Source organism: Metopolophium dirhodum, chromosome 7 (assembly GCF_019925205.1).
Source record: "Metopolophium dirhodum isolate CAU chromosome 7, ASM1992520v1, whole genome shotgun sequence".
In the NCBI taxonomy this organism is placed as follows: Eukaryota; Metazoa; Arthropoda; class Insecta; order Hemiptera; family Aphididae; genus Metopolophium; species Metopolophium dirhodum.
The window spans coordinates 15,600,552-15,626,546 of record NC_083566.1 but is presented as its reverse complement, the minus strand read 5'-3'; the positions used below and the strand labels follow the sequence as shown (position 1 = coordinate 15,626,546).

At 31.3% G+C, this 25,995-nt stretch overlaps 1 protein-coding gene and 1 long non-coding RNA gene across 2 annotated transcripts; both read right to left on the bottom strand.

The window, feature by feature from the left end:
- Positions 1–12,652: 12,652 nt before the first annotated feature.
- Positions 12,653–14,679, bottom strand: LOC132948930 (uncharacterized). The gene is made up of 3 exons (XR_009665055.1): positions 13,656–14,679; positions 13,067–13,584; positions 12,653–12,970 (listed from the first exon to the last, which is right to left on the bottom strand). It is a non-coding gene; the product is annotated as an uncharacterized LOC132948930 (long non-coding RNA).
- Positions 14,680–16,944: 2,265 nt separating this feature from the next.
- Positions 16,945–21,179, bottom strand: LOC132949515 (trypsin-1-like). Its single transcript, XM_061020450.1, has 7 exons — positions 20,945–21,179; positions 20,651–20,822; positions 20,260–20,422; positions 19,070–19,287; positions 18,745–18,947; positions 17,484–17,538; positions 16,945–17,388 (listed from the first exon to the last, which is right to left on the bottom strand). The coding sequence occupies exons 1-7, from the start codon at positions 21,008–21,010 to the stop codon at positions 17,249–17,251; spliced, it is 1,017 nt and encodes a 338-aa protein (XP_060876433.1). The 5' UTR covers positions 21,011–21,179; the 3' UTR covers positions 16,945–17,248.
- Positions 21,180–25,995: the final 4,816 nt, after the last annotated feature.

Sequence of the window (25,995 nt, the reverse complement as noted above, 5' to 3'; positions counted from 1 at the left end):
TTTACGTGACGGGCATCGTATAAAGTTTTTAAAAAACGTCGGCAGTCGGTTTCAGCCAATCAAACTTTGAAAGTTTTAATTATTTTTAAAATTAATATTTAAAATTTTTGAATATACCTATATACATTTTTCGTTTTACATTTTTTTTAAATTATTTAATTTTAAATTATTGAATGTATACATTTTTAAGTTGACATTTTTTTAAAATTTATATTTAAAATGTTTAAATGTATAAATTTTTTTTGATGAACTGTGAGAATAATGAGAACAAATAATTAATTATACATATACATATGCGTTTTTTGTTTATCGACCTTTTTGGGGTCAAAATCATAACTGTGCGGTTTTTGGATACGACAATTTTTAAAATTGTGCAGTTTTAACCTATTAAATGTGTGCGGTTCTGTCCTGTATTTTATTAAAAGTGTGCGGTTTTTGGAGTCAACGCTTTATTTGGCCTCAATTGTTCCCCTCGAAGACCGCTGATAACCTAACCTAACCCAGCTCACTCGTGTAAACAATTTGAAGCACATAAAAGCGATCAACGCGTCTCTATTAATGATTTATCAGCATCTAAGCCCAGCCCACCTTCATATTATTCTCTATGCAAAAAGTAAATTTAAGACAAATTTGTAAATCAATGCACAGTCTCTCTATTGTACCTACTAATATTTGTGATTTCATTAATTTTCAGTATTTTGTATTATTAGATTGGGAAAACATAAGACAATATAATTTACACAAGACTGTGGCTAACACAATGATATTTTGATAAAAATATATGATATAAGTACCTTCTATATTTGAATTAATCGTTTTTTTTTTTTCGGGTCATTTATTGGTGGACGGCACTTTAACTACGGTCCCTCAACTTACTGAGGCAACCTTGAGGCATTTCCTTTTAGAAAATTAATTAAATCCTCAAACATAACTCTTAATTCAAGAGTTTGTAACTAATACAATCATAATATAATATGAGTATAGTACGTTTCGTAATATTTTTTTATAATATTTACTGTTAGTGAAATATTAAGTTTGTATTTCTAATCTGTATATATAAAAATTTCGTGTCACGATGTATGTTCGCGATAATCTCCGAAACTACTGGACCTGTTTTGATCAAATTGTTTACACCGTGTGTAATTTGATCCAACTTAAAAGATAGGATAGTTTTTATTTCAATTTTTTTAATATTTTAAATATTTTAATTAACTTTTTAATAAATTTGTATAATTGCATGATGTATTTCGGGTTTTCCCGTGACCGACCGCGACAGTATCTATATAGCTAACTGTAATCTGACTTCTTTTCTATTGTGTGTGTTTTATCGTCGGCCGCGTGTAGATATGAATTGTTCCAAGAATTATCTCCATAATATATAGGATAGTTTTTATCTCAATCTGTATATATAAAAATTTCGTGTCACGATGTATGTTCGCGATAATCTCCGAAACTACTGGTAATATATAGAATAGTTTTTATCTCAATATTAGCAGTCCACGGAGCATGCAGGAATACATACAAGATGCGATGACTTATGTACGTCATTACGGTCGACCTGATTTGTTTGTTACATTTACGTGTAATCCAAATTGGGAAGAAATAAAAAGTTTGTTATTACCAGGCTAACAATCAATACATCGTCACGATATCGTTACACGTGTGTTCAAACAAAAGTTAAAATCTTTAATTAATTTAATCGTAATATATTCAGTTTTTGGTAACACACGTTGCTGGCTGTATTCTATTGAGTGGCAAAAGCGAGGTTTGCCTCATTCTCATATTTTGGTTTGGTTTGAAGGTAAAATCCGTCCAGAAGAAATTGACCAAATAATTTCTGCCGAAATTCCGGATCCACTAACTGACTCAGAATTGTTTGATATTGTTACCAGTCACATGATCCACGGACCATGTGGTGCTTTTAACATGACATCACCATGCATGGAAGAAGGAACGTGTAAGAAACGTTTCCCGAAACCCTTTACCAATGATATTATTACGGATATCGATGGTTATCCATTGTATCGCCGCAGAGACCCTGAGCATGGTGGTCACACATTTACAATGCGAAAGCCGAATTCTATAAATGAAGTTGAAATTGATAATCGGTGGGTAGTTCCGTACTCACCATTGCTGTCAAAAGCGTATAAGGCTCATATTAATGTCGAGTTTTGCAGTTCCGTCAAATCCATTAAGTACATTTGTAAATATGTTAACAAAAGTAGTGATTTGGCCGTATTTGAAATACAAGATATAAACAAAAATGACGAAATAGCAAGATACCAAATGGGTAGAAATATAAGCAGCAGCGAAGCTATCTGGCGTATTTTCAGTTTCCCCATACATAAGTAAGGCCAAACAATGTCTATTTGCGGTTTGGATTTGGAAAACACATGTTTCTCACATGGACAGCTATATGTTGCCTGCTCACGTGTAGGAAAACCATCAAATCTCTTCGTGTTAGCGAAAGACAGGTTAACCAGGAATGTTGTACACAAAGTAGTACTTAGATAATTTTTAGTTTTAATAATTAATTTATTTTTGTATGTTTTTAATGTATATAGTATATTTTGTAAGTAGGTCACTTGCTTTCTAATATACTTTTTCATAAATTAATATTTATTATAGTTGGCCTTTATGATTTGTTTGAACTAATAGTACGTATTTTTTTGGGAGATCCCTATTATTACAACACCGTTACCAATATGCGTTTTTTTTTGGGTTAGTTAATAATATAATTGCATGTTTTCATGATTTCTTCGTATTTATGCTTATTTTCTTAAAATGTTTTTATATTTTCGGTTCATCCGTTACCTACCTAAATACCTATCTACCAAGTGTGTAAATAAAGAATTTTTTTTGTAAACCAATTTGAATTATAATTTATTAATTTAAAAAAAATGTTAATAAAAACGTTTTCATTCAGTATTTTTTTGAATTTTAAGTGCATACTTTTGAATATTTCAGTGCATATATTTGTCTGTTTTTAGTGCATACATGCAGGCAAATATTTAACACTTTTTCATTGCATTAAATTCACAGCCCTGCTAATTACTTTTACTTCCAATCATAATACCTACCACAGTTAATGTTAAATGTCAAATTGTCAACAATCAACTGCTTCTTCAACTTGATAACACTAAGAGGATGTCAGATTTTTAGCGCACCATTTATTTCTCTCTCTGACCCAATCATTTTAGTGTTTTCTTAATCGTACATTTGGTATGATACGCGTGGATCAAAGATGGAAAACAAATAGTGCGCTGATATCCCAACCGGCAACAAGTTTACACGAGTGAGCTGGGTATAGCTCCATCATAGATAATAAAGATATGGATAGGACATAATGGTTTTATCAGCGGTCTTCGAGGGGAACAATAAATTGAGGCCAAATAAAGTATACTTATATCGAGTATCGACTATCGACTATCAATATAAAGAAGCCTCAATTGCCTTCCCGTCCGGGAGCGCGGCCTCAAATATATTTAACATAGGCGTGGACTATCCATATCTTTATTATCTATGGGCTTCATCCATAGCATGGATTAAGGTGTCAACAATCAAAGGATCAACTTGATAATCAAACACTTAAGTTTAGCAACCTGCAACTCAGGATCTTTTTATTCAAAGTGTCCTAATGAGTCATAAGAAGGTTAATTAGGTAAACCTATGGTTAGTTGAAGCCAAAGAGTCAATAGGGCCTTTGCAATTCAAGATCTTTTCCTACGTATTCGGCATTGTTAACATAACTATTCTACCTTTACACTTTTTCTTCCCCCGTCTCTCACAGCTATATACAGGTTCAGCCACTCTCATTCCACACCTCCATATGATCGGTATTCTGTCTACACATCTCTTCTTCAGTCTTCTCGTCCATTATTTCTCCCCTAAATTAACTTATATAGCCACTCTCACTATCTCTTATCATACAGTGACCGAACCACCTAAACCTATTCTCTCTTGTTTTCACTACAATATGTACACTACCCTACACTACCCTTAATTAATTAATTTCTTATTCTATCCTCTTTTGTACCTTAACACCTTACTTATTATTCTCATATCTGCTACTCTCACTCCACTTACCTACCCTAACCTTACATTTCTTTTTCATCTTTCCCTTTCATACACCAAACATTCTGAAATCCTGTTGACCCATTTCCTTATCTTCGCCATATCACACACTTCCTAATTCCTATTCACTCAGTCTCTAGTTACCTACAAGTCATCGTACTTAATTATCGGTGAAAATATTTAAATATCATCGAGCGAATTCCCTACTCGAAAGAATTGCTTAAAAAAATATCATACCTCACCAATTTTCTAATTTTGAATACGACTTTATTGATAGCCCGAATAGTGTTATACCAGTATAGTTACAATACAAATATTGAAAATTTTCGGGCAATACATCCCCTGATCAATTAACTATAATAAAAAAAAACCTACTGAGAAATAAGAAAATACATACCCCGTGACGGAATCAAAATCTGCTACGAAACTTAGTCTTCGAAACACTGAAACGTTCACACATTTCAATCTGCTTATGATATATTATTCCCAGTTTGAAAATGTTCACTGACGAATACCATTTCTGAAATAACACGCATCTTATGCAGTAAAATGTTCTACAATATTCTAATGACCTATGCGTTACAGTCTACAGATATTATATAAACCTACCAATAAATACCTAATATTAATTTTTTATTACACAGAGTTTGTACATCTCGCTCCATCTCCATCTCTCTCTACATCTCGCTAATTGAAACTTATCTAGTATACAAAACTAGTATCTTTATGATCTGTAATATATTCTGGTTTTCTATTTCAGGGGGGGGGGGGGGGTGTTCGATGAAAAAGATTGAAATAAGATCAAAATACATATTTTTTTGGTTATGAATATGAAAGCTGTGAGATGATCGATATGAATTTTGTGAGAAATCTAGAGATACTAGAAAACTGAGACGAGTGTGTTGAATGAAATAAATTAAAAAATTGATTAACACAACAATCGCTTAAAAATCAATTTAATTCAAATAATGAGATGAACCTTATTAGATCATTTAAATTTTCCAGAACAAGCCCCCAGTTGTTGGTCGCATGCCAATTTTAACCATATACTAGACCACAAGTTTATAGACATTCTATAATGCACTCTGCTGTATGCCGGTGGCCCTAGACACTGTTGGGGAAATTATATTTCTTTAGTAATTAAATTACGATACGAATTATAAGTTACGTAGGTACTTGTCCAATACTCGATTACCAGAATTTAAATTAAAAAATGTGATATACCTAGGTAACATATCGATCGATTCTAAAACAGAAACTTAACCTAGGAACAAATAATATCACAATATCAAATAGTGAAATGTGAAAATTTGAAGAAAATTTCCTATAGGTATATCCCGTAAAACCCCCAAAATAAAACGTACGTTTGAGGTGTTCTCTTAAAAACCCAAATATTTAATGCCCGTATCCCGTATGCATAGAAAATGTATGTTTCACATTTAACGAAAACTAAAACTATCGTGACGAAACTGAATTACGAAGAACGTATAAAACAAAAATAATCGTCACTCAGTGATAGGTATAATCTGCTATGTACTTACAAATCATATTAAATAACATTAATCATTATGTATTTTCTTATTTTGTTAGGTAGGTATAAAAACCTACCTTCCTACTTATAAAAGCATTACCTAATCATTGATTTAAAATTTTAAAAATTATTCTACTATAACTATAAATTAACAGTTGTAGGCAAAGTAGGTATTATAATTTAAGGTATTTTTCATAATGTCCTAATTTTTGTACACCTATAACAACTGGATTTTAAAAACTACTCTACGTCTAGCGGGTATATAAGTTTGTCTGACAATAAATATTTACATACGTAAACTATAACTTACGTAATTATTTATTCTTGCGGCGAAACGCGGTCCCTTTGAGTGTATAATATTGTCTAGTGTCAGAGCTGTGCGTCTCCGTCAAGGAAAATGCAGCGCGCGTCTTCATATATCCGATCCAAAAGTTCAGTCTGGAAGTATTGAGATTAATGACATTTATAAAAATAGGCACCTAGCTTAATAACCAGAATGGAACGAAATATGTGAGTACGTATTGGAATCGCTGTTCGTCTCAAACGATTGTCATTTGTCATAGATTATTTATAATTATAACCTAACCGTCCCAACCATGGAAAATATATATATGGTCCTAACCGATGGATGATGGATATTTTTACATTATCTTCAAAAAAAACATTTATTTGTTTCTACTAGACGCAAATGCGGTAAATTGAATTCAAATTTATAATATAGATAACGGTTTTTTTACTTGGTAACCATTTATTTATTACTTGGTTTATAAACAAATTCTAATTGATATAAAATAGTAATTATATAAAAATAGTTTTATTGATCTCAATATTTAAAAATAATGTTTCAAATAAAATAATAAAACAAATTTAAGAAATACCTATTAATTAATATGTATTACCTAAATAACAAAATAACTAAATAAATTCGTGTTTTTTTTTAAACATTTTCACGTCCCCCCCCCCCCCTTACGAAATTGTGTCACTCATCCTTAGAGTGGTGCGCCCCTTAGGTTAAGAGCCCTTGAAATAGTGCATGTTAAAAAATCAGTCATATCCTCCCCCCCCACCACCCCTTGACAAAATCATTCGACTCATTTAGCTACTTTATGAATTAAGATCGATACATTGAACGTACAAAACTGTACCTACCTACATAATAGTTATCAACCTATTAACCCATCAATAATATTATATTTTTTATTGTGTACACTAATCGATTGGTATATACAAAATAACGTTAAGTTATAAATAGGACGTGGATTTAAATGCATTAAAAATAAGAAAAATGCCTTAAAAATACGATTTAATGCACTTATATTACAAAGCTTAATAAAATGGCCAAAAAAAATTAAAAGTCCAATTTAAACGAATATAAAATAGAATTTAGATAAGTGTATAGGTAGTGTATTTGTTATATTTTGAGTTTCATCAGTCGATCAGATGCTAATTAATATTTAAAAATAAAAAAATTCGACAGTAATTCCATATTGGCAAGTGTTGTTTTCTATAACTGAAGACTGAAGTTATAGTATCGAACATAATGGGTACGTAAAAAAATAGAAATATAAGAAAAAAAATTACCTTTATTTAATTGTATTTAATTTTTTTCTAATAAGTTTTTATAAAATTGACTTTATCCCATATAAATGTTCTAATTTCATTTTTCAATTCGTTGATAATATATGAAACGATTTCTTTGCTTGGAAAGCAATGTTTTAGAAAATTCAGAAAATGCAGTTTATATTTAAATATCATAAATAATAATTTCTGATGCATTGATGCGGAAGAGTGAGGGGGTGGACAATCAGCCGAACCGAAATCTAACATCTTAAACACTTAATACAAACAATTTTTCACACACGCGTCATGGTATGAAAATAAAAAAATATTTATACCGATTTCCTACCGAAAAAATAAATTACTTTAATCTCAATATTATTTAGTAGTCAACGATATCTTTGCTCAGAATCGTTTTTCGTTTGTTCGTTTTGTATTTTAATAATGTATACGTGGATATATTATTATTACTAATAATTATAGTAGTTGTGTTTGTTTTGTTTCATTAATTTATTTAGTACTATACCAATAAATTATATATTAATTAATAATTTTTAAAACATTGTGTTCAAAAAAAAAAAAAAAAAAAATGTGATTTTAATTAGAGTCTTGTAATGTCACCTACCTATATTAAAAAAATAAATAAATATAATAATAACTGTTGAATTTTTAGGGACATAATAGGTAATACATTCGTGTATGTAGTATTACACTATTTATATAGGTATATTTATATAATTATACGAGTATATGAGTAGGTATATTATTAATAAGTGCGCACACGTCAGGAAAGGCAGTTGAACATTCCGTGAATATACTTTTATGTGTACATGGTTATACATCCCTAATTCCTATGATATAGAATATAGATATTAGGTGAACATTAGAAGTTAAGTATGTGACACTAAATTAATAGTTACCTATAACTTATAACGTTGTATTTGGAAAAAAAATTACCAGTTATTTATTAAAATTGTATCTTATGACTATTATCAGTTATAAGTCATAACATATATTTCTATAAATTAAACCAAAATATTTATATATTTATATTAAGTACTCTGTATAGGTATGCACCTATTAATTATAATTATTCTACAAACAGGGACTGGAAAAAAGACGACGGCGTTTATATCTCGCGTATTTTATACATTTCTAGTCCGGAACTAAAATATGCGCCTACAACACTTGGATAGCACATTTTTCGTGACATTAAATATTTGTTTAAGTCTTGAAAGTAAATTTAAGCCCCAAAAGAATATAAAAACAAACTTACTTTAATTATCGACTCCTTCGGCGGAATCCGTGACGTGTGTGAACTGCGACGCCCATGAGGAAATGCTCCAGAATACAGCCAGAACTTAGAATATTGTGATTTATGAAAAATAAAATTATACGAAACGCAGTAAGTTTTTTGCTCATATCTTCTTTGCTTATTGAAATTTTAGAATTTTTAATCGACTGTGTCTTCTGCAACGACTTTGAGATTTGCCATAGATTAAATAAATAAATGATAGATATTATACTAGGTACGTCAATATGATGAATCCACGGATATAATTTAATGCAACTTCTTATATCAAAGAGTTCCGTGTTAAGGAATAATTTGTTCATTGAAATTTGATATGACAATAAACCAAAATAGTTTATAATTTTGAATTTGAATTATAATAATATGATATAGGTATTATTTAAATTATTATTTTCGTTTATCAATTTGATTATTGATTAAGGTGGTGAATAGATATCAGAAGCACAAGAATATTTTTATAAAAGCATATTGTATTTTATGAATTATTAAATAAAAATGTGATTACTGGATTTTAGAGTTAACATAAAGCCATAAACGTATACAGTAAATTCATCAAATACTATAATACCAACTATATTTTTACAATGATGTGTGTTTTTTTTTTTAATATTTTTAATTATTTTTTCTTGTGGTCTGTGTAAACGATAAGTATTCGTAATAAAGATTCAATTTTCATATATAATATTATATTATAGGCACTCAGTATGTAATCATATGTATATTTTTAGTTTAATTTAATTGTAGGTATTTAGTAAATAATAATAGGTATACGAAATTGTGTTTTCGAATAGCAATTTATTGTTTGTATTAATACCTACACCATAATAGAGAACTAAAATTTTGTAAATGATGTACAAATGTATTTGTGGTGTTTTAAAGCTGCTGTAAGATCATTTATGAGAATCCTTGCATTAAATTGTTAGGATTATTTGATATGAATAATTATTTTATTACATATAGGTTTATTACATATTGGTAAGTCGATCAGAAACTATATTTACACTGAATGTTAATAGTAAAAAGCTATTAAAAAATCTATTATTTGTATTTATTTGTTAATAATAATTAAGACTTAAATATTAGCAGTAATCTTGTTCCTTTCAAAAAATGTTTTTTAATTATTTTTAATTTAATTTACATTTATCCCAAAGTGATCTCTGAATAATCATTCAATGATGAATTTAATAGTTACATTCTCGGATACATTAATTGGATTATAAATTAAAATAAACTACAGTTTCCAGCTTCTACTACAACATTATTTTATATTTTATTTTATGTTTTTAATTTTTTAAACGCAGTCTGCACCTTGTGTTGGTGATTTTACACGTAATATAATAAAATTGATACTAGTGATGAGTAGGTAAGTACCTTATTGTTTAATCAAATTATTTACACGATTATTAACTAAAAAAATATCTATGAAGTATAAACATCCGCATTTCCGTTAACTATAAATTCATAATTGTATGAGCTGTACATGTTACATATATTTTTCGAAAAAACTATTTAAAAAAACAAGAATAATTCCTATTTGATGTCACACGGGTTAATCTAGCAACTGACTGCTACGACAACTGTGCAATTTTTTTTAAGCATAATACGTTTTGAAAACGTCTAGAAAAGAGTTTGTTTTAAGACTGTCTGTCTTGATAACAACTAATTTAATTTAGAGTGTATTGTTATATTATATTAAAATGAAATTAATAATTATAGTACAATATATAATTGCAAGACATTTAATACCTATATCTATAGCCATCTAGGGTATAAACTACACTAAAAAAGGTGTAATTATGCTAATAAAATATATGAGGTGTATAATGTATTTATGTATATAAAAATATAAAATATAAAGATTAATAACATTATATTGTCTTAAATACTTCGCGCAAACCTAAGGTGATACCCGGCGTATAGTATAACATGCAAAAAGGTGCGTATTAAACTTGGCGTTGTGAAACGAAGACGGTCTCGCGTATTTTATAGTTTGCGCTATTGGGATTAAACTTATAAATGCTTCTACGTCACCAAGTTAACAGATTGTCCGTGGCAATAAATATTTAATTTAAGTCTAAAAAGTAAATTTAAAATAGTAGGTAATATGAAAACAAACTTACTCGTAAACATCTACTCTTCCGGTGAAACGTAGCTAGTGCCGCCATCGCCGAAAAAACAGCTATCTTCATCCATCTTCATCTAATCATCTCACTCCGATGAGCTGAAACTTGAAAGTATTGAAATATTTTATGAAAATAACCTGATCAAACGAAATTTGCGAGTTTGTGTTACAATTTATCCGGTTTAACGAACTGTCCGTTTATATTTGTGGCCTATTATTTTTTTGTTCACTGAAATCAAAATATACAATATATTATATAATATAATATATTAATACAATAGTATTTCTGAAACTATTAGAATCGTTAACCATCGCCGACGAATTTCGACAATTGACGATTGCCATAGATATTATAAAATATATAATGCCATAGATATTATAAAATATATTATTTACTATGATAAATCCAAAGAACTTATATACTATTATATAAGTACTCAGTATACCTATACGGTATATTTATAAATCGTATGTTCTTTTACAGAAATCTTTGTGATCTGCAATGCACCTATTCTGGTTTTCTATTTCAATTATAGTTCGCATGCCAAATTTAACTATACAAACTGGTCCGCAAGTTTATAGACATTCTAATACATTCTCCCGCCAGTGCCAATAGACAAAGTGTTTGAGAAGTTATATTTTTTTGGTACCTAATTAATTTACAATATGAATTATTATAAGTTACCTATGTAGGTACTTGTCCAAAACTCGACTACCTGCAAATCATTGGTTTTTATGGTATAGCCTTACGAAGTTCACGATTTTCACGCAATTAATTTTTTTTTAATCTAGGTAAATCAACGTTTTAAAATTGATGATGCAAAAATCATTTTGACACCCACCCATGGTGGTTTTACATAACAATTCGAGGGATGTTTTTGATTTTAATTGTTCGAGCAAGCGCAGTGTGGTACACCGGGTACATATGAAATTACCAAAAATTTCAATTAGTTATACATTAGTAATACATATAACTTAAAAATAAGACTGACCGCCAAGTTCAGACTTCCCTGTCGTTTTCAGTTAAAAACTAATGATTTCCGGCAATTATTTTTTGCAATATCGTTCTTAATTCGTTGTTACTTGTAATATATACGTATGCCTATTTTAAAGATATTATTCGAGGGTAATTGAAACGTCTAAAATATATTATCATATACAAATACGATAATAAACATATTAGCATTTTCTATACACCATAACATTTTCCAAATATTTTGACTTATTTTGAGCTGTTTACGGACATTGTCAGTTTTCAATTTTTTTAGTTTTTTTTTTTCTATAAATATCAATAAAATTTTATCTGTTGAGTAAAAAAGCTTGAAAATTTAATAGAAGGCTCATAAGTTATTGTTTCAAAGACAGATGAAAAAAATTAAAAATCCTTTAGTCACAGTTTTTATTTATAAGCATTTGAAGTTCAAATTTTGACAAAATACTGAAAAATCACGAAAATTAGCAAATTATTTTGAGTTGAGAATTCATAAAAATTTTTCTTTTTAAATCTAAGATTTGAAAATGTAATATAAGATTTCTCATAAGTTTGTCTACCTTTAACGAAAAAAAAATGTCTACAAGAAAGTCAAATTTAATTTTTATGAACGTTTGAAATTCATATTTTTACAACATTTGATATTCACTCGATTTCTCATGTAACGATTTTCTTATTTTGTTGTAATTAAAAAACGTATGATTGTAGATACTTGAAAATTTCACTGAGTGTTTATATTAGCATTTTCTATACACCATAAAATTTTGAAAATATTTGGACTCTTTTTGAGCTGTTTACGGACATAGTCAGTTTTCAATTATTTTAGTTTTTTTTTCTATAAATATCAATAAAATGTTATTTGTTGGGTAAAAAAGGGTGAAAATTTAATATAAGGCTGCTGATATATCGTTTTAATAGCAGTTAAAAAATATTAAAAATACATAGGCTCAATTTTTATTTATAAGCATTTAAAGTTCAAATTTTGACAAAATTTATCAAATTTATAATTTAATATATATTTTGTAGTTAAAAATTTATAAAATGTTCAACTTATGTAGCTAAGGATTAAATATTTAAAACAAGGTTCCATGTAAATAGGTTATATATAAATTACTTTATTCACTATAATATCATCAAATATACTTGGTAATATCAAAGGCTAAGTAATAAATTAACTGTACATTCAGGATTACATGCATTCAGGTGAATAATTATAAGATTGCAATGATAGATGTAAGATGTAAGATGTTAGATGTAAGATGTAAGATGTATTGTTGATTCATCAATACGATGCTGGGTGGACTTGAGGATGTTCAGCGACCGGCGTCGACCCGTTTTGTGGCACAGCGGAAACTTCGTACAGCTGACTGTTCGACAAAGACACTGTAATATTATTTGAAAAATATTATTTCTACTTAATCGTAATAACTGGGTATAATGAGTTTAATATTATATTATATTACAATAAATATTATGTACCTATATTATTAGCTTCTAATAATTGGGACGTCATTTTTGTAGATATTGATCCGGACAAAATGATGCTAGCCCAGCGCTATGCCACGGTTTATGGCGTACCTATCCGATGAAATTGTTGGAGACTCTTTCAAACTGGACAATCTGATAAACGGTGACGTGATCGTTACTTCGCGGCCATCATAGGGTAGACCAGAATACACAAAAATGTAGGTCATCGGGCTGTCGGCTGTATGTATGATAAAGTCCTGGAAGTGGGAATTACAATAGCCCTTAAAATGCTGTTACACCTCAACCTTAATAAAAACAAAGAATGATTAAAAAATGGCAACGGAATTGGCCTACAAATCTGAAAATAAGTTTATGGACAGATAACTTCTCAACGTAATATTATGACCGATCCAATAATAACTTTCCATAGGTATATCAGACCTATGTGCGACGGCTGCTCACCAACGTATCGACATCCACCAGATAACTTTGGTAAGTTTTCAAACTATACCGCTCATTTTTGCGGAATGCTAAAGAAAAGTAATTTATTAGATAAATATTATACTATAACAATTTTTAAATATAGACGTTTTCAACTCACAGTTATGCAGATGGATGTCGACCGGTTTGGGAGCGACGTCTGATACGCCATTGTTCTAATGAATTCAAACATAAATAATATATTATTATAATATTTTTATATGTATATAGGTACGGTTAGGTATATTAAATTAATTAAGTAGGTACTATATTAATATAGTCTATTAATTATTTTTTTACTATGCTTTTATTGTATTAAAATATACACAATGACTTATAACTTACATTATTGGACCGGACATACAGCAACGTCGAGTTGAGGTACCTGTCCATAAACACATTTTCGTCAGCAAAATATAACATAAAATATAAAGTAAAGAAATGCATAAAGAAAAAACTGTATTTATTCATACAATTTTGAAATCAAAAACATTAGAACAAGATAATGCTTTCTTGATAAATTAAAAATATTTGAAGATTTTATTTGTCATACGTTTACATGGCAATAGTAAAATTCTATTAAACCTATTAGGTACGTAAACAAAATTTATTAATATGACAAATATTTAAAATTTCAAAAAAGGGGGACCCTCGTGTTAATACCCCTCACTTTGTTTTTTGGATAGCGCTGGGAGTTTTTGTGCAAAAACGTCGGGATCTGGTGCACATTTCTGCACAAACGATGCACAAACGTTTGGCACCTTAAAAATTTCAACTTTCCAAAAAGAGGGTATCTCGTTTCAATGGCCCCCCCCCATTTTGTTTTAGGGATAGAGCTTTCAGTTTTTGTGCACAAACGATTGGACTTGGTGCACATTTCTGCAAAAACGATGCACAAACGTTTGGCGTGATCAGAAGTTCAAATTTCGAAAGTGGGGGGGGGGCATTGAAATGGACCTGTACCCTATACATATTTTAGAATTCTGTCTGTGAGAGATTGATGATCCAATTGCCTACTATTTTATATCCCACAAACAAAACTCGAAAGTTATGGGTTACTGAGTAATATTAATTATCCAGTATACCCTGTTTTCGCGTACACACGATATATAATATAATTATATACATGTAGTATGGTATTCACAATAATTATAATACAATTTATAATTAATAACAAAAAGTAATAGATAGGTACACGAAGAAAGAAAAGGGAAAAAAAACTAACATTAAGTTATAGTGGCATTATTAAGGGTGTTATTGGGTGGTTATGACTTATGAGTTCGACTTAATAGTTTTGACTCAGGGCTCGAGACTTCTAGCATTTGCATATTTGTTTGTAGCACAATCAAAGATAGCAGAGTAAGCTACAAATCCGTTTCATACTAAAAGGAACGCAGCTTTAAAAGTTTTTAGTGCATATTTTTGCATATTTTAGAGTTTTTTCATTTTTTCTGCTATTTTTATAAGTATCATGCTATTTTTTGCATATAATTTATTAATCTGCAAAAATGAAGTAGTTTTGTGGTTTGTACTCAAAGAGTGGCAAAGTTTATCGACACCACGCCGTTACTCGCCAAGTGATTTATATTTTATTGTCTACCTATAGATAAAAATAATTACAGTAATATGGGAGATACCATGTTTATTGTATCTCGTATCTTAATTGTTTCTTTGAAGAACACGTAATGTAGATTGTAAAGTCCGTTATTGTGAATGTTGTAGATGGCACTTTGGAACTAGATAGACCTGGGAAACAATTTTTAATAAATTGTGCAGAATTAGAAAAAACAAACTTCTCAACAATAAGCAAACTGTTTGATGACTCCTTAAAGTTAATGAATATTCAGCGTGATCACGTGTTACTATTTTTAACTGACGCAGCGCCATACATGGTAAAATCAGTCACAATGCTTAAAGCCCTATACTATAAAATGATCCATGTTACGTGCGTTCCTCATGGCTTACATAGAGTGGCAGAAGAAGTAAGAGGTCAATTTAAATCAGTTTATAAGGTTATAGCCAGCGTTAAAAAACTTTAAGTCACATTCAAATTTTCAAATCCAAAGCCCCTGAAATAAGTCTACCTCCAGATTCTGTAATTACCCGTTGGGATACCTGGATCAATGCAGCAAATTATTACTGCAATAATTTAAGCACAATTCGTTCTATTTTTGAATTACTTGACAATGACGATGCAGTCAGCATCAAAGATGCGAAAAAATATATCAATAGAAACGGAATAGACGTAGATCTTATTTTCATCAAATCAAATTTTTTGTCTCTTACTAAATCTTTAAAAAAATTACAAACACAGGAGTTGTTATTATCTGACTATATTGAAATAATTAACGATGTAGAAAAATCATTTGAAACTCTACGAGTGGATTGGAAATACAGTCAAAATTAAAACAAGTGCTAGAAAAAAATACTGGTCTATCACTTTTGAAAAAAATGTCTTGCATTTTATTGGGTATAAGAGACATTGAAGAATTAGAAGGTTTTCCAAATTATATTTCTAGTAGTGATATTCCATATTTCAAGCTCGCCACTATCACATCAGTCGATGTAGAACGTTCATTCTCAACGTACAAAACATTCCTGACCAATAATAGAAGATCGTTCAAATTTAAAAATATTCACAAACACGTAATAATACAGTGCAATCTTCAAGGTATAAACTAAAATTTATAATTTATAAATAACTATAATATTTATTTACTTACTGATTCATTGAATTTTACCAAAAATGTTTACAGAATGAAGAAATCATACATGTACAATGGACGACAAAAAAAAAAATACTTGGGAATATTTAGGATTAGAATTAGAATTATTCAAAATAAATTTTTTTAAATTTTTTTATTGAGCATATTACAGTGCATATTTTATCATTTTTTTAGGCATATTATAGCGCATATTTCATGGATTTTTAGTGCTAGAAGTCTCGAGCCCTGCTTATGACTATTGGAATTGGACTGAGATGGAAAGGTGTTTGACTTTTGGAGATATATGATGGTACATGCAGTAGTTAATGCTGGCTTGATCAGGTGCGTCGATTGAGTCATCTAAAATAGATGAAAGAAATCGGATGTCCGCTTCACGACGACGTGGGGAAAGTGGGGGAATATTCAATGCGTATTGCACGGAGGAGTAATCATTTGCTTTGCGTCTACACGAGAACAACGTTTTCGCGATTTGATTTCATCAGATTCGCAATTATTGCATTTCAATTACCGCATGCGCTGGTAGTGAAGACGAGAAGTCTCAATCGCCGCAACAGAACGAAATCAATAATAGGTCTGTTTACATTTTGGTATAATGAAAATGTACAGTCGACGTACCCCAAAAATCCGTTTGGTTCGTATAATATAGGAAAATAATTATTGCATAATATAATACACGTTTTCATATTGCGTAGAATAAAAAATATATTTGCATATTTTTGACTCGCCAATCGCACATTAATATAATATAGTGTAATAAATAATAATAATAATAATAATAGTGTTGCAATAAATTATATAATAAATAAATATAATTATAATAAATAATATAATAATGATATTATGATGTCGATTACAACAGCGAGTCGTGATAATGTGAGATCCAAATAAAATCCATTGTGATGACATTGTATGCAGGGGAACTGCAAGTACGGTAGTTGAGTGACGTCAGCACAACGATAACACTGCAGCTGCAGCTGTTAGAGATGAATTATTCCGACGGAGCGTAAATGTTCGTACACGGACAGGCGTCTGCCGTGTGGTTGGCCACCCAGTTCAGGTATCTGTTCACTCGGGAGTACACGCCTGGTCGGTTGGCCTGGGCGCATCCTTCTCCCCAGGATACCACTCCTGGAAGAACGAACGAAACGAAAAACAAAACAATTAAATCGGAAGTTGTACCCGAGTTTACGAATTTCGATTAATATTATATTTTGTATACTCACCGACTATGTGGTAAGCCGTATTGTTGGCGATGTGCATCGGGCCGCCGCTGTCGCCCTGTGAACACAAACGAAAAACGCAATCAAGATCACGGGGAACAAATAAAACTACAATTAAAATAAATAACGATTGCCATGATCGGGTAGATTCCCAGTGATCGATACCAAAGCAGGTGCAAGATATTTTGCGGCCCAAAGTCCCGAAAGTGCCCGAAATGATACCGAATTCCTACTGCTGTATGATCGCCCGAGAACTCAAAATTTTTTATTATTGTACTTGTACATGTACAATACGCACGGAAAAAAATGTAGATGACATTTCCGAAAATGCGCAACACATCGTAATGGAAATATTAATATTATGCATATTGGTATCTGAAGTTGTAATGACAATATCATCTTGTTGTACTTCAACCGTCTGCAGGGGGCCGATCGAAAACTTTAACTGCGCCGGTTCGTTAATTAAAATTATTATTCAATTATATTATTATTATTATTATTATTATTAATTATTACAATAAATACCATACCGCGGTGCGCGTTGTTTTGTAACTGTCACACGTTTCGATTGTTTCGGGAGCAGGTATTATTGAAATATCGTTATTCCTACTCGTTGTAGTATTATTATTACACCGTATTGTAAGTCTGAATACGTCAGATTCAGTCGTATCAAACGCGATTCGCAGCCACAACGTGTACGTATATAAGTAATAATAATAATATACTACACACGAGTAGGGAGCGCATTAATATTATTATAAATGCGAATCGGCGAACCGCGTTGTCTTATCGAAACTTACCTGACGAACTTTGGGCGGCCTCGAGTAGGATTTCAAATGCTTTCCGAGTATAACGACGATTATGACTTAAGTACGCGCCCGTGTGCTCTTAACCGTAAACTTCCGCCTCGGTATAATGTGATGACGGCGCACAATAATAATTATCACGGTAATAATAACAATTACAATACTATATACTTATTATTGGTTGTGCATAATATCAAAACTATACTCGCTTGTTCGTTCTGTTCGTGATGCCTCGGAAAACATGCCCCCCCCCCACCTGCACCCTTCCAACGAAAACTCGCGGCGTGTACAAAAACCATCGACATCAACCCAAAAACGTTTGAACGTATGATAATGGTATGATAATTATTATCATTCATACAGGTGTAATTGGATTTACGTGAACGCTCTTCCACGCAACCAACGTCACTTAAAATGGTATCTTATAGTGAGAAAAACAATCGCTGACAAATTATTACTTGGCACGAGTCCTTTTTGCCTTCTGGATATCCGGCGCACATCATGTTGGCCGTAATGCGTTTCTCGTCGTATTCCGTCTTCTTGCAATCGTCGTTGCTCATGATCGGCACGTACACCTCGTGCAGAACCGGTGACGACGAACCTCCCTGTTTCTTTGCTCCCCAACCGGTGATGACGCCCTCGTAACCAGCGAAACTCTTGCCTGCAACGGTAAACGGTCGTATTTATGTATAATATTATAATATTACGCATTGGCACCGCCGTGTCGTTATGGGTAATCCAGCCCGACCACGACCCGATTTGAGTTCTGAATACCGCGGTTACCTTCGGTCGGCAGACAAACCGGATGAATACCGGTGTTGGGTCCGAATTCCACTCCATCGGTTTCCATACGCAACAGTGCGATGTCGTTGTTGTAAGACTTCGGGCTATACCCCTTGTGCTTGATCACCCTTAACACTTTGAAGTCGATGTGTTTCGCTTCTTCTGTATTGCTGCGATCGTGTTCCAAAAGTCGCACGCCGATGTTTTTCGCTTCGAATCTATATCATGTTTGAAATCGTTCGGAATATTATAGTTGATATTTTTTATATATTAAACAACGGCTATATTATAATATATGTGGACTCGACAGAAACATGGAAGAGTGATTGAAAACAAAAATGTAATCCGTCAAATCGCAGCTTTACACTGCATAATATATATAATTAGATAATGTGACAGTCATAAACAAATTTAATTCCAAATGAATTTTAAAAATCGTTTTGACTAATGGCACACTCCCGAACAAGGTTAAAATCAAGTTATGTACTTTCAAACTTTTTAAGAGATTTTATTTTAACCCACGGAGATTTTATCGGATATTTTTCCCAAAACTTGACGTTCGAAAACCATTAAGCTCCGTCGCGTCTGTTTGGGCGCATCTTAACGGAAATCATTCGCGAGTGAAAGTTTTGATTTTTTAAAGTTTTTAAGTAGGTACTTATAAAACTATTTGGGGAATTGCTGAAGGTGTATCGAACACCCCACTTAAAGTAAAAGTTTATTATATTTTTGTCGTTGGTCGAAAATGTGTTTTCACGAAACATTGTAGTCGTCAATCTTCTTCGACGATAATATATATAATATAGGTAGACAAATAGACAATTATTATTGCAACGGCCGACGGCAGTTCCGTATCGTAGGTACGCATATTATGTGCACCGTGAAAGTTATTTCGTCAGTGAAAAAATTATTATGATGTTATGATAAAATTATCGTTAATCATCCCGGCATTGAAATTGGACGTGTAATTAGTACTCTGAATAATCTTAATTTATAAAATAAAATATTTTATAGGTAAGTTATAATATAATAAACAATTGTAAGTAATAGGTACTATATAGTGTCCCAAAAATACGGTATTATGTTAAAGTTTATGATAGTAACATTTTTGAATTTGATCGGGCCCGTGTACGCACATATTATAATTATATATTATGGTGTGCATGTATAATATTATGTGTATAAGTTACCCGTGCACGCAATGGGCGGCCGTCATGACGTATTTGTGATTGATGACCGTCGCGCCGCAGTAGAATTTGCCCTTGTACGTGAGCATGGCCATCCACGGGTATTGGTGCATGTACGTGGGGGTGCCGCCGACGATTCTGTTCTTCTTGCCCAACGCTCCACATGCTTGAATAACAGTTATTATTACTATCGTTAATGCGCGTATATTATGAACACGGCGATAAGTATATAATGCAGGGTAGTATGCTCAGTGTTTTTCTGCGGTGACTTTGTGGTTAACGGGAAAACTGCACAGTGGCCCGCCCCGTATACTCGTGAATATGATATTATAGTAAGATATTATATGAACATTATCGATGAGTTTATTTAACGATATCATTTATGTATACTCACTGCACGGGGTGCACGTGGACTGGTCGATCGGCGTTACGGGCGGCTCTGCGGCGGGTTCTTCGGTGTGGTTGATGATGCCGATAATGTTTTGCCACCAATTGACGTAATCCGCGAACGCTGATTGGCTGAGATCACCGGGCTTGCCCTCGGAGTGGTTGGCCGTGATGAGTACCTTAAAAACAACGCGCACACAGGTGTCAGTCAACAATTATACGATAAACGAAATCTCGGTGAAATACGAATCGATCATTTATAGGTCGACCGAATGTGTGTATCAGGCGCTTATCCACTCACCGGTGCCCGCTGGCAAGATGGTCCGACCAGCGCCGCGACGGTCATCAAACACAAGACTTTCCACATGGTTGGATATTATGTATATAATATATATACAATTTTAGGTTTCTGAAAACGCGACGGGTGACAGTTTATAATATGTGCAGAAAAATCCAACGAATGTTTAGATTTCGGACGCAGGCGATGATGTGTGTCGACTGTTCGATTGAGTGAACTGCACTGATCATAAACTCACACCGGACGCGAGTATTTATATTGGCCCGACTCGGATTTTTTTTCGTCGGTTTTTCGCGTCGTATTGCGATCGCGCGCATCGCGTCCGCGTATGATTTCGACCAATACCAAGGTCATGGTCGGATCCGGGCCTTGCCGGGCACCACCGGTCGTCGGTCGTCTGTGTGCCTGCAGACGTTAATAATAATAACGACGATGATGGCAATGTTAATGACGATGATTGTGATAACGGTGGCGCCTGGGTCTAACGACGCGAGGCTTCCGCAACATGGTTTATTGCTGATAACAACGTCCGACACGGGTCGGGTGAGCATCGGCCACTACCGCGGTTTCTAGGTCACGTCCTAATTCCGCATATTAATCGTCCCGAATAACGATATAACACAAATGCGAATGAATCTATGCTTGGATTTCGGCGGAATTGAAGTGAATCATGGGGGAGGGAAAAAAACCGATCGAAAATAATGGATCAGCTGTAGGTATCCCACATAATTTGTATGATAATGGTGACATCATTCGGTTCACTGCCGTGTCCTTTAATATTGTTCAAATTCGTTCGTGGGTATGATATTATTGTTCATATAGCTAATAACCCGCAATGGTCTACAAGCGAGCCTCGTGTGACCTATAGCCTAACCTAGAACGATCGAAAATATCACGTGTTTTTGTTATATCTATTCAAGGATGACCGGGTTAATGAAACTGTCTAACCAATATCACAACTTCAATAAACTTAATATTAAAATATACATCATTAATTTTGTTCACCGTACAAAAATATACCTAACTTGGACATGCATCTATATGTAACACATTATGTTTAAGTGACATTATGTTATATTTATATAATCAAAATCATGTTGCCTTTAAAAGTTAGCAGCTGGTACTGTGTTCATATTTTATAGGGATAGACATACAAATATTTATCAGGTAATTAAAATTCAAAATCATTTTAATTCGATTAGATGATTGAAAAATTATTATGTTACTTTTAAATCAAAAAGTAAAGATAATAAACCAAAACCAACTAATAAGCTTTAACTAGATAATTTTTATTGTCCAGTATTCTAATATAACCACTAATCATCCAGTAAATCAAAATATTCTAGATTTGTATAACCTATATATTTACGGGCAATTATGTTTAACTAATTAAATTGATTCACTGTATACCTATCACTATTTATCTAAATCTACTGCTAAACGAAAAAAAAAACAAATTGAATACTGTTGAACATGAAATAAAAATTGTCACAAACGATTAAAACCAAAAAAAGTCTTTATTATTCCATTACCACAAGTTACTATTCGTTAGTTATATGCTTATATAACATTGAAATCGATAAAAAAAAATAATTACAATAGTCAATAAGTATAATAGGTATTAGATATATCGTTTCCTCCTATAATACAAATCGACCTAGACAATATTATCGACTTAATAATTATTTCGTTGTTTTATCTCATGTTTACAAAATAAGTAAGACAGTAGTTATCTTGCAGTACCTAACGCCCTTATCTGAATCGTGTTTTTTACGTTTCTGCATAGCCGGCTCGCCCAATTTCCGTAGCGCTAGTGTTTTCCGTCGACCCCTACGATTCTTTCTAGGAAACTAATGATAGGTATTTCAAATATCATGTTGAATGGTTATGGCCGAATATCTACGAAGTGCCAGCTTTCAGCTAAGGTAACCCATTATTAGTACATACATATTTTACAACGATAATATTAGTATAATACACTATATTAACTTTCACAGTGGTTGACTACCAAATTAATGATGGAATAAACCAAACCTAAAAATACTAAATTGCATTATAGGTATAGAGTGTCCCTTATATAATATATATTATAGAGTAGTATTTCAAGTACCTAATGTCAATCGACCTCTTAAAACAATAATATAATGCTTATATAGTTGCTAAAAATACATTGAGAAAATTAAGTGAATTTGACAACCAGGCCGTCATTTTTTATTCAAAACTTCCTTCAATGTCAATAACCATAACTCTGGATTTTAATAACTAATATATACCATCTGTCAAACTATAAGTCATAAAAAACTATAACGTTTGTGTTACGATTTTCTTGATGAATAAGTTTTAAAATTGTTTCACCTATTTATCTGGAATTACCTACCTACGTTATAAATGTATAAATGTATAAATGTATAAAATAAAATATAACGTTGACATGATGTACACAATTTAAAAAAAAAATGTCTCTATGGTTTTTTAAATAAATAAATGCAATCCAAAAGAATTAAGAAATAAATCTATTGCGCACAATTCATACCTACTTGAATGAGTTAAATAATATTTATTTTTAATGGGACACTGGTTATGGCCAAACTAATTTTATCACAATACGTCTTTACAGGGAATAAAAAATAAATACATAATGTGTTTTATGTCTCATTTAAGCGTCGATATAATATTTCGAACCAATTTGTAATAGGTAATGCAATTAGTCAAGTTCAGTTTGACTTACCTTCCTATTTATAACTCATCAGTTATAATATATAATATGTGACCACATAATGTCTAGCCAAGTAAACTGCGTAAATGTTTTTATGTATAATAATCAAATAGGCAAGTAATAAGTAATTACATATTTTAAAGTTTATTTTTTAAAACATGTCAACTATTCAAAACTTTACTTTGAATGTCAATAGGTATAGCAACATGAACAAACTAATAATATTTTAAATAGGTAATAACCCAGTCACAAAACTATGTAATTATAGGTGGATGTAGATGTAAATAAAATAATATTTTAGATAAAATGTAGTTTTCGTTATTATGTGCATATTTTTTTAAACGATAATAATATCTTTGTTACAGTACGTCACGTGACTGGATTCGAATATCACCGATGGTTAATATTACTGCACAAGCCCTTAGGAGTAAGCCACGGGTTTCGAGAGAAATAAATAATTGGTTGTTGAATATTATTGTGTACTTAACAAATTAAAAATAAACAACGGTTTTCGAATAAAAATCGTACGCTGTTTCATGGTTAGTGACCTATATAATACGTCTTTTTTTATCGTATATCATATTGAATCGTCTCGTTAAATTTTAGTATTTTACTATTCATCTTTTTGTCCGATTTATATATACTTATATCATATCTAGTAAATAGTATTTTATACCACGAGCGGATCTCCGAGTTTCGTCGAGCGAATTACGATTTATATACACAACGTCCGCGCAATCCGATAGCCGTTAAAGTTTAAATCGTTAAAACGAAATCGTCGCAAGTTATGAAAAATATCGTAACTTGAATAATGACATTGCTGTAAACGAACGCAGACAAGTGCTGCGTTCGACGCAGTAAAGTTTAGAAGTCAATCGATTTTAACGATACAACAAAATATAAACTTTATACAACTTATATTAAATAATATTATTATATCTTATCGGACGACGAATTCATGTGTGTATTTAGTAATGACAAATGAAACGGTATTTTTATTATTTTTAATATTAATTTAGCTATCGGAATAGCGATTGTAAATATTTTATTGACAACAATGACGAGACGGGCACAATTTGCATATAATATTTTATCATCTTTGCCAATTTTGCGAATGGTATGATTTCTATATTATCCGAGTATAACATAGGTGTTATATTACATTGAGCCGTGTCGTACTCGACCGTATTTGATTTTAATTATTGTGCAATAAACGTCAATCATAGAAAATACTTTTTTCATAATTATTTAATTCCTAATAAAAGGCAAAAGCCTTTCATAATATACTCTTATCTGAGTTGTAGGGCGATTTTCTCTGACGTTTGGACCGTGAGAATTTTTAAACCTGGTGGATGGTATTGACCTAGTATACCTATACCTAAGTTTTAAAAATGCGTACATATTTTATTTTAAGCGAAATAAAACAAAAGGAACTACAACACGAGTTTCGTAATCTGTCGGATGTAGAGTGAAAGCACAAATTATTCATCAAATCTGAATACAGAATACTGCCTACGCATCATAATAATATACTATCATATTTATAATTTGTATTAACAACTATATATAGATAACTAAGCACAAAAAACTTTCATTATAATATATTGTAAACGTTTAAAAATGATTGTATTTGCATCATAAATAATTTAGTAAGATTTGAATATTATATTGTTTTGTGATTCATAATATGATAAGCACCTAAAATGTTTAATTGTGTAGTTAAGTAAAAAGTTATGACGTATTAATGGTACTTTCATAGAGTAAGAGTAATCTAAAAAGAGATAACTTATAGTTTTTTTCCATTTCCTGTTATAAATGTTTTAAAAATAAACTACGACTTTCACTGTAAAATTGTAATTTGATTTAAAATGTATGTAAAATATTACCAACAAAATTCAGTAAAATTCAGATTTTGAAGCTAAAATGTATTAGTTATTGATATGCATATTTTTTTATATTGTTTTTACAATATATTATTATTAAGAGAAGGGGATGACAATGTGGGGATTAATGTTTAATATTATGAAAATAAAAATAAAAACAAAATAAAAATTACAAATATCTTTTTGAAATAATATATTAGCCTCGTTCAGTCGTTAACTAAAAAAATCACTTTGTATAAACATATTTTAATACGCAATATTATTTTACTAGGTCAAACAAAAGTAATTTAAATACCTATATAGTTGGATAGTTACTATATAAATTAAAAATATTATTTTTCAGAACTTACTAGCTGTTTATTTAAATTATCCGTTATACAACAATGTTAAACAGTCTAGAATTTTAATGGAGCGACGAGCCATTTTATTATTATTATGAAAATTGATTTTAATCG

Coding starts and splice junctions, on each gene's coding strand:
- LOC132949515 (XM_061020450.1), bottom strand. CDS start 21,010: ATGTGGAAAGTCTTGTGTTTGATGACCGTCGCGGCGCTGGTCGGACCA. Junction 18,948..19,069: donor GGTTTGTCTGCCGACCGAAG/GTAACCGCGGTA, acceptor TTACCGTTGCAG/GCAAGAGTTTCGCTGGTTAC. Junction 17,539..18,744: donor GCAAAAAGGACTCGTGCCAA/GTAATAATTTGT, acceptor TTGTGTTCACAG/GGCGACAGCGGCGGCCCGAT.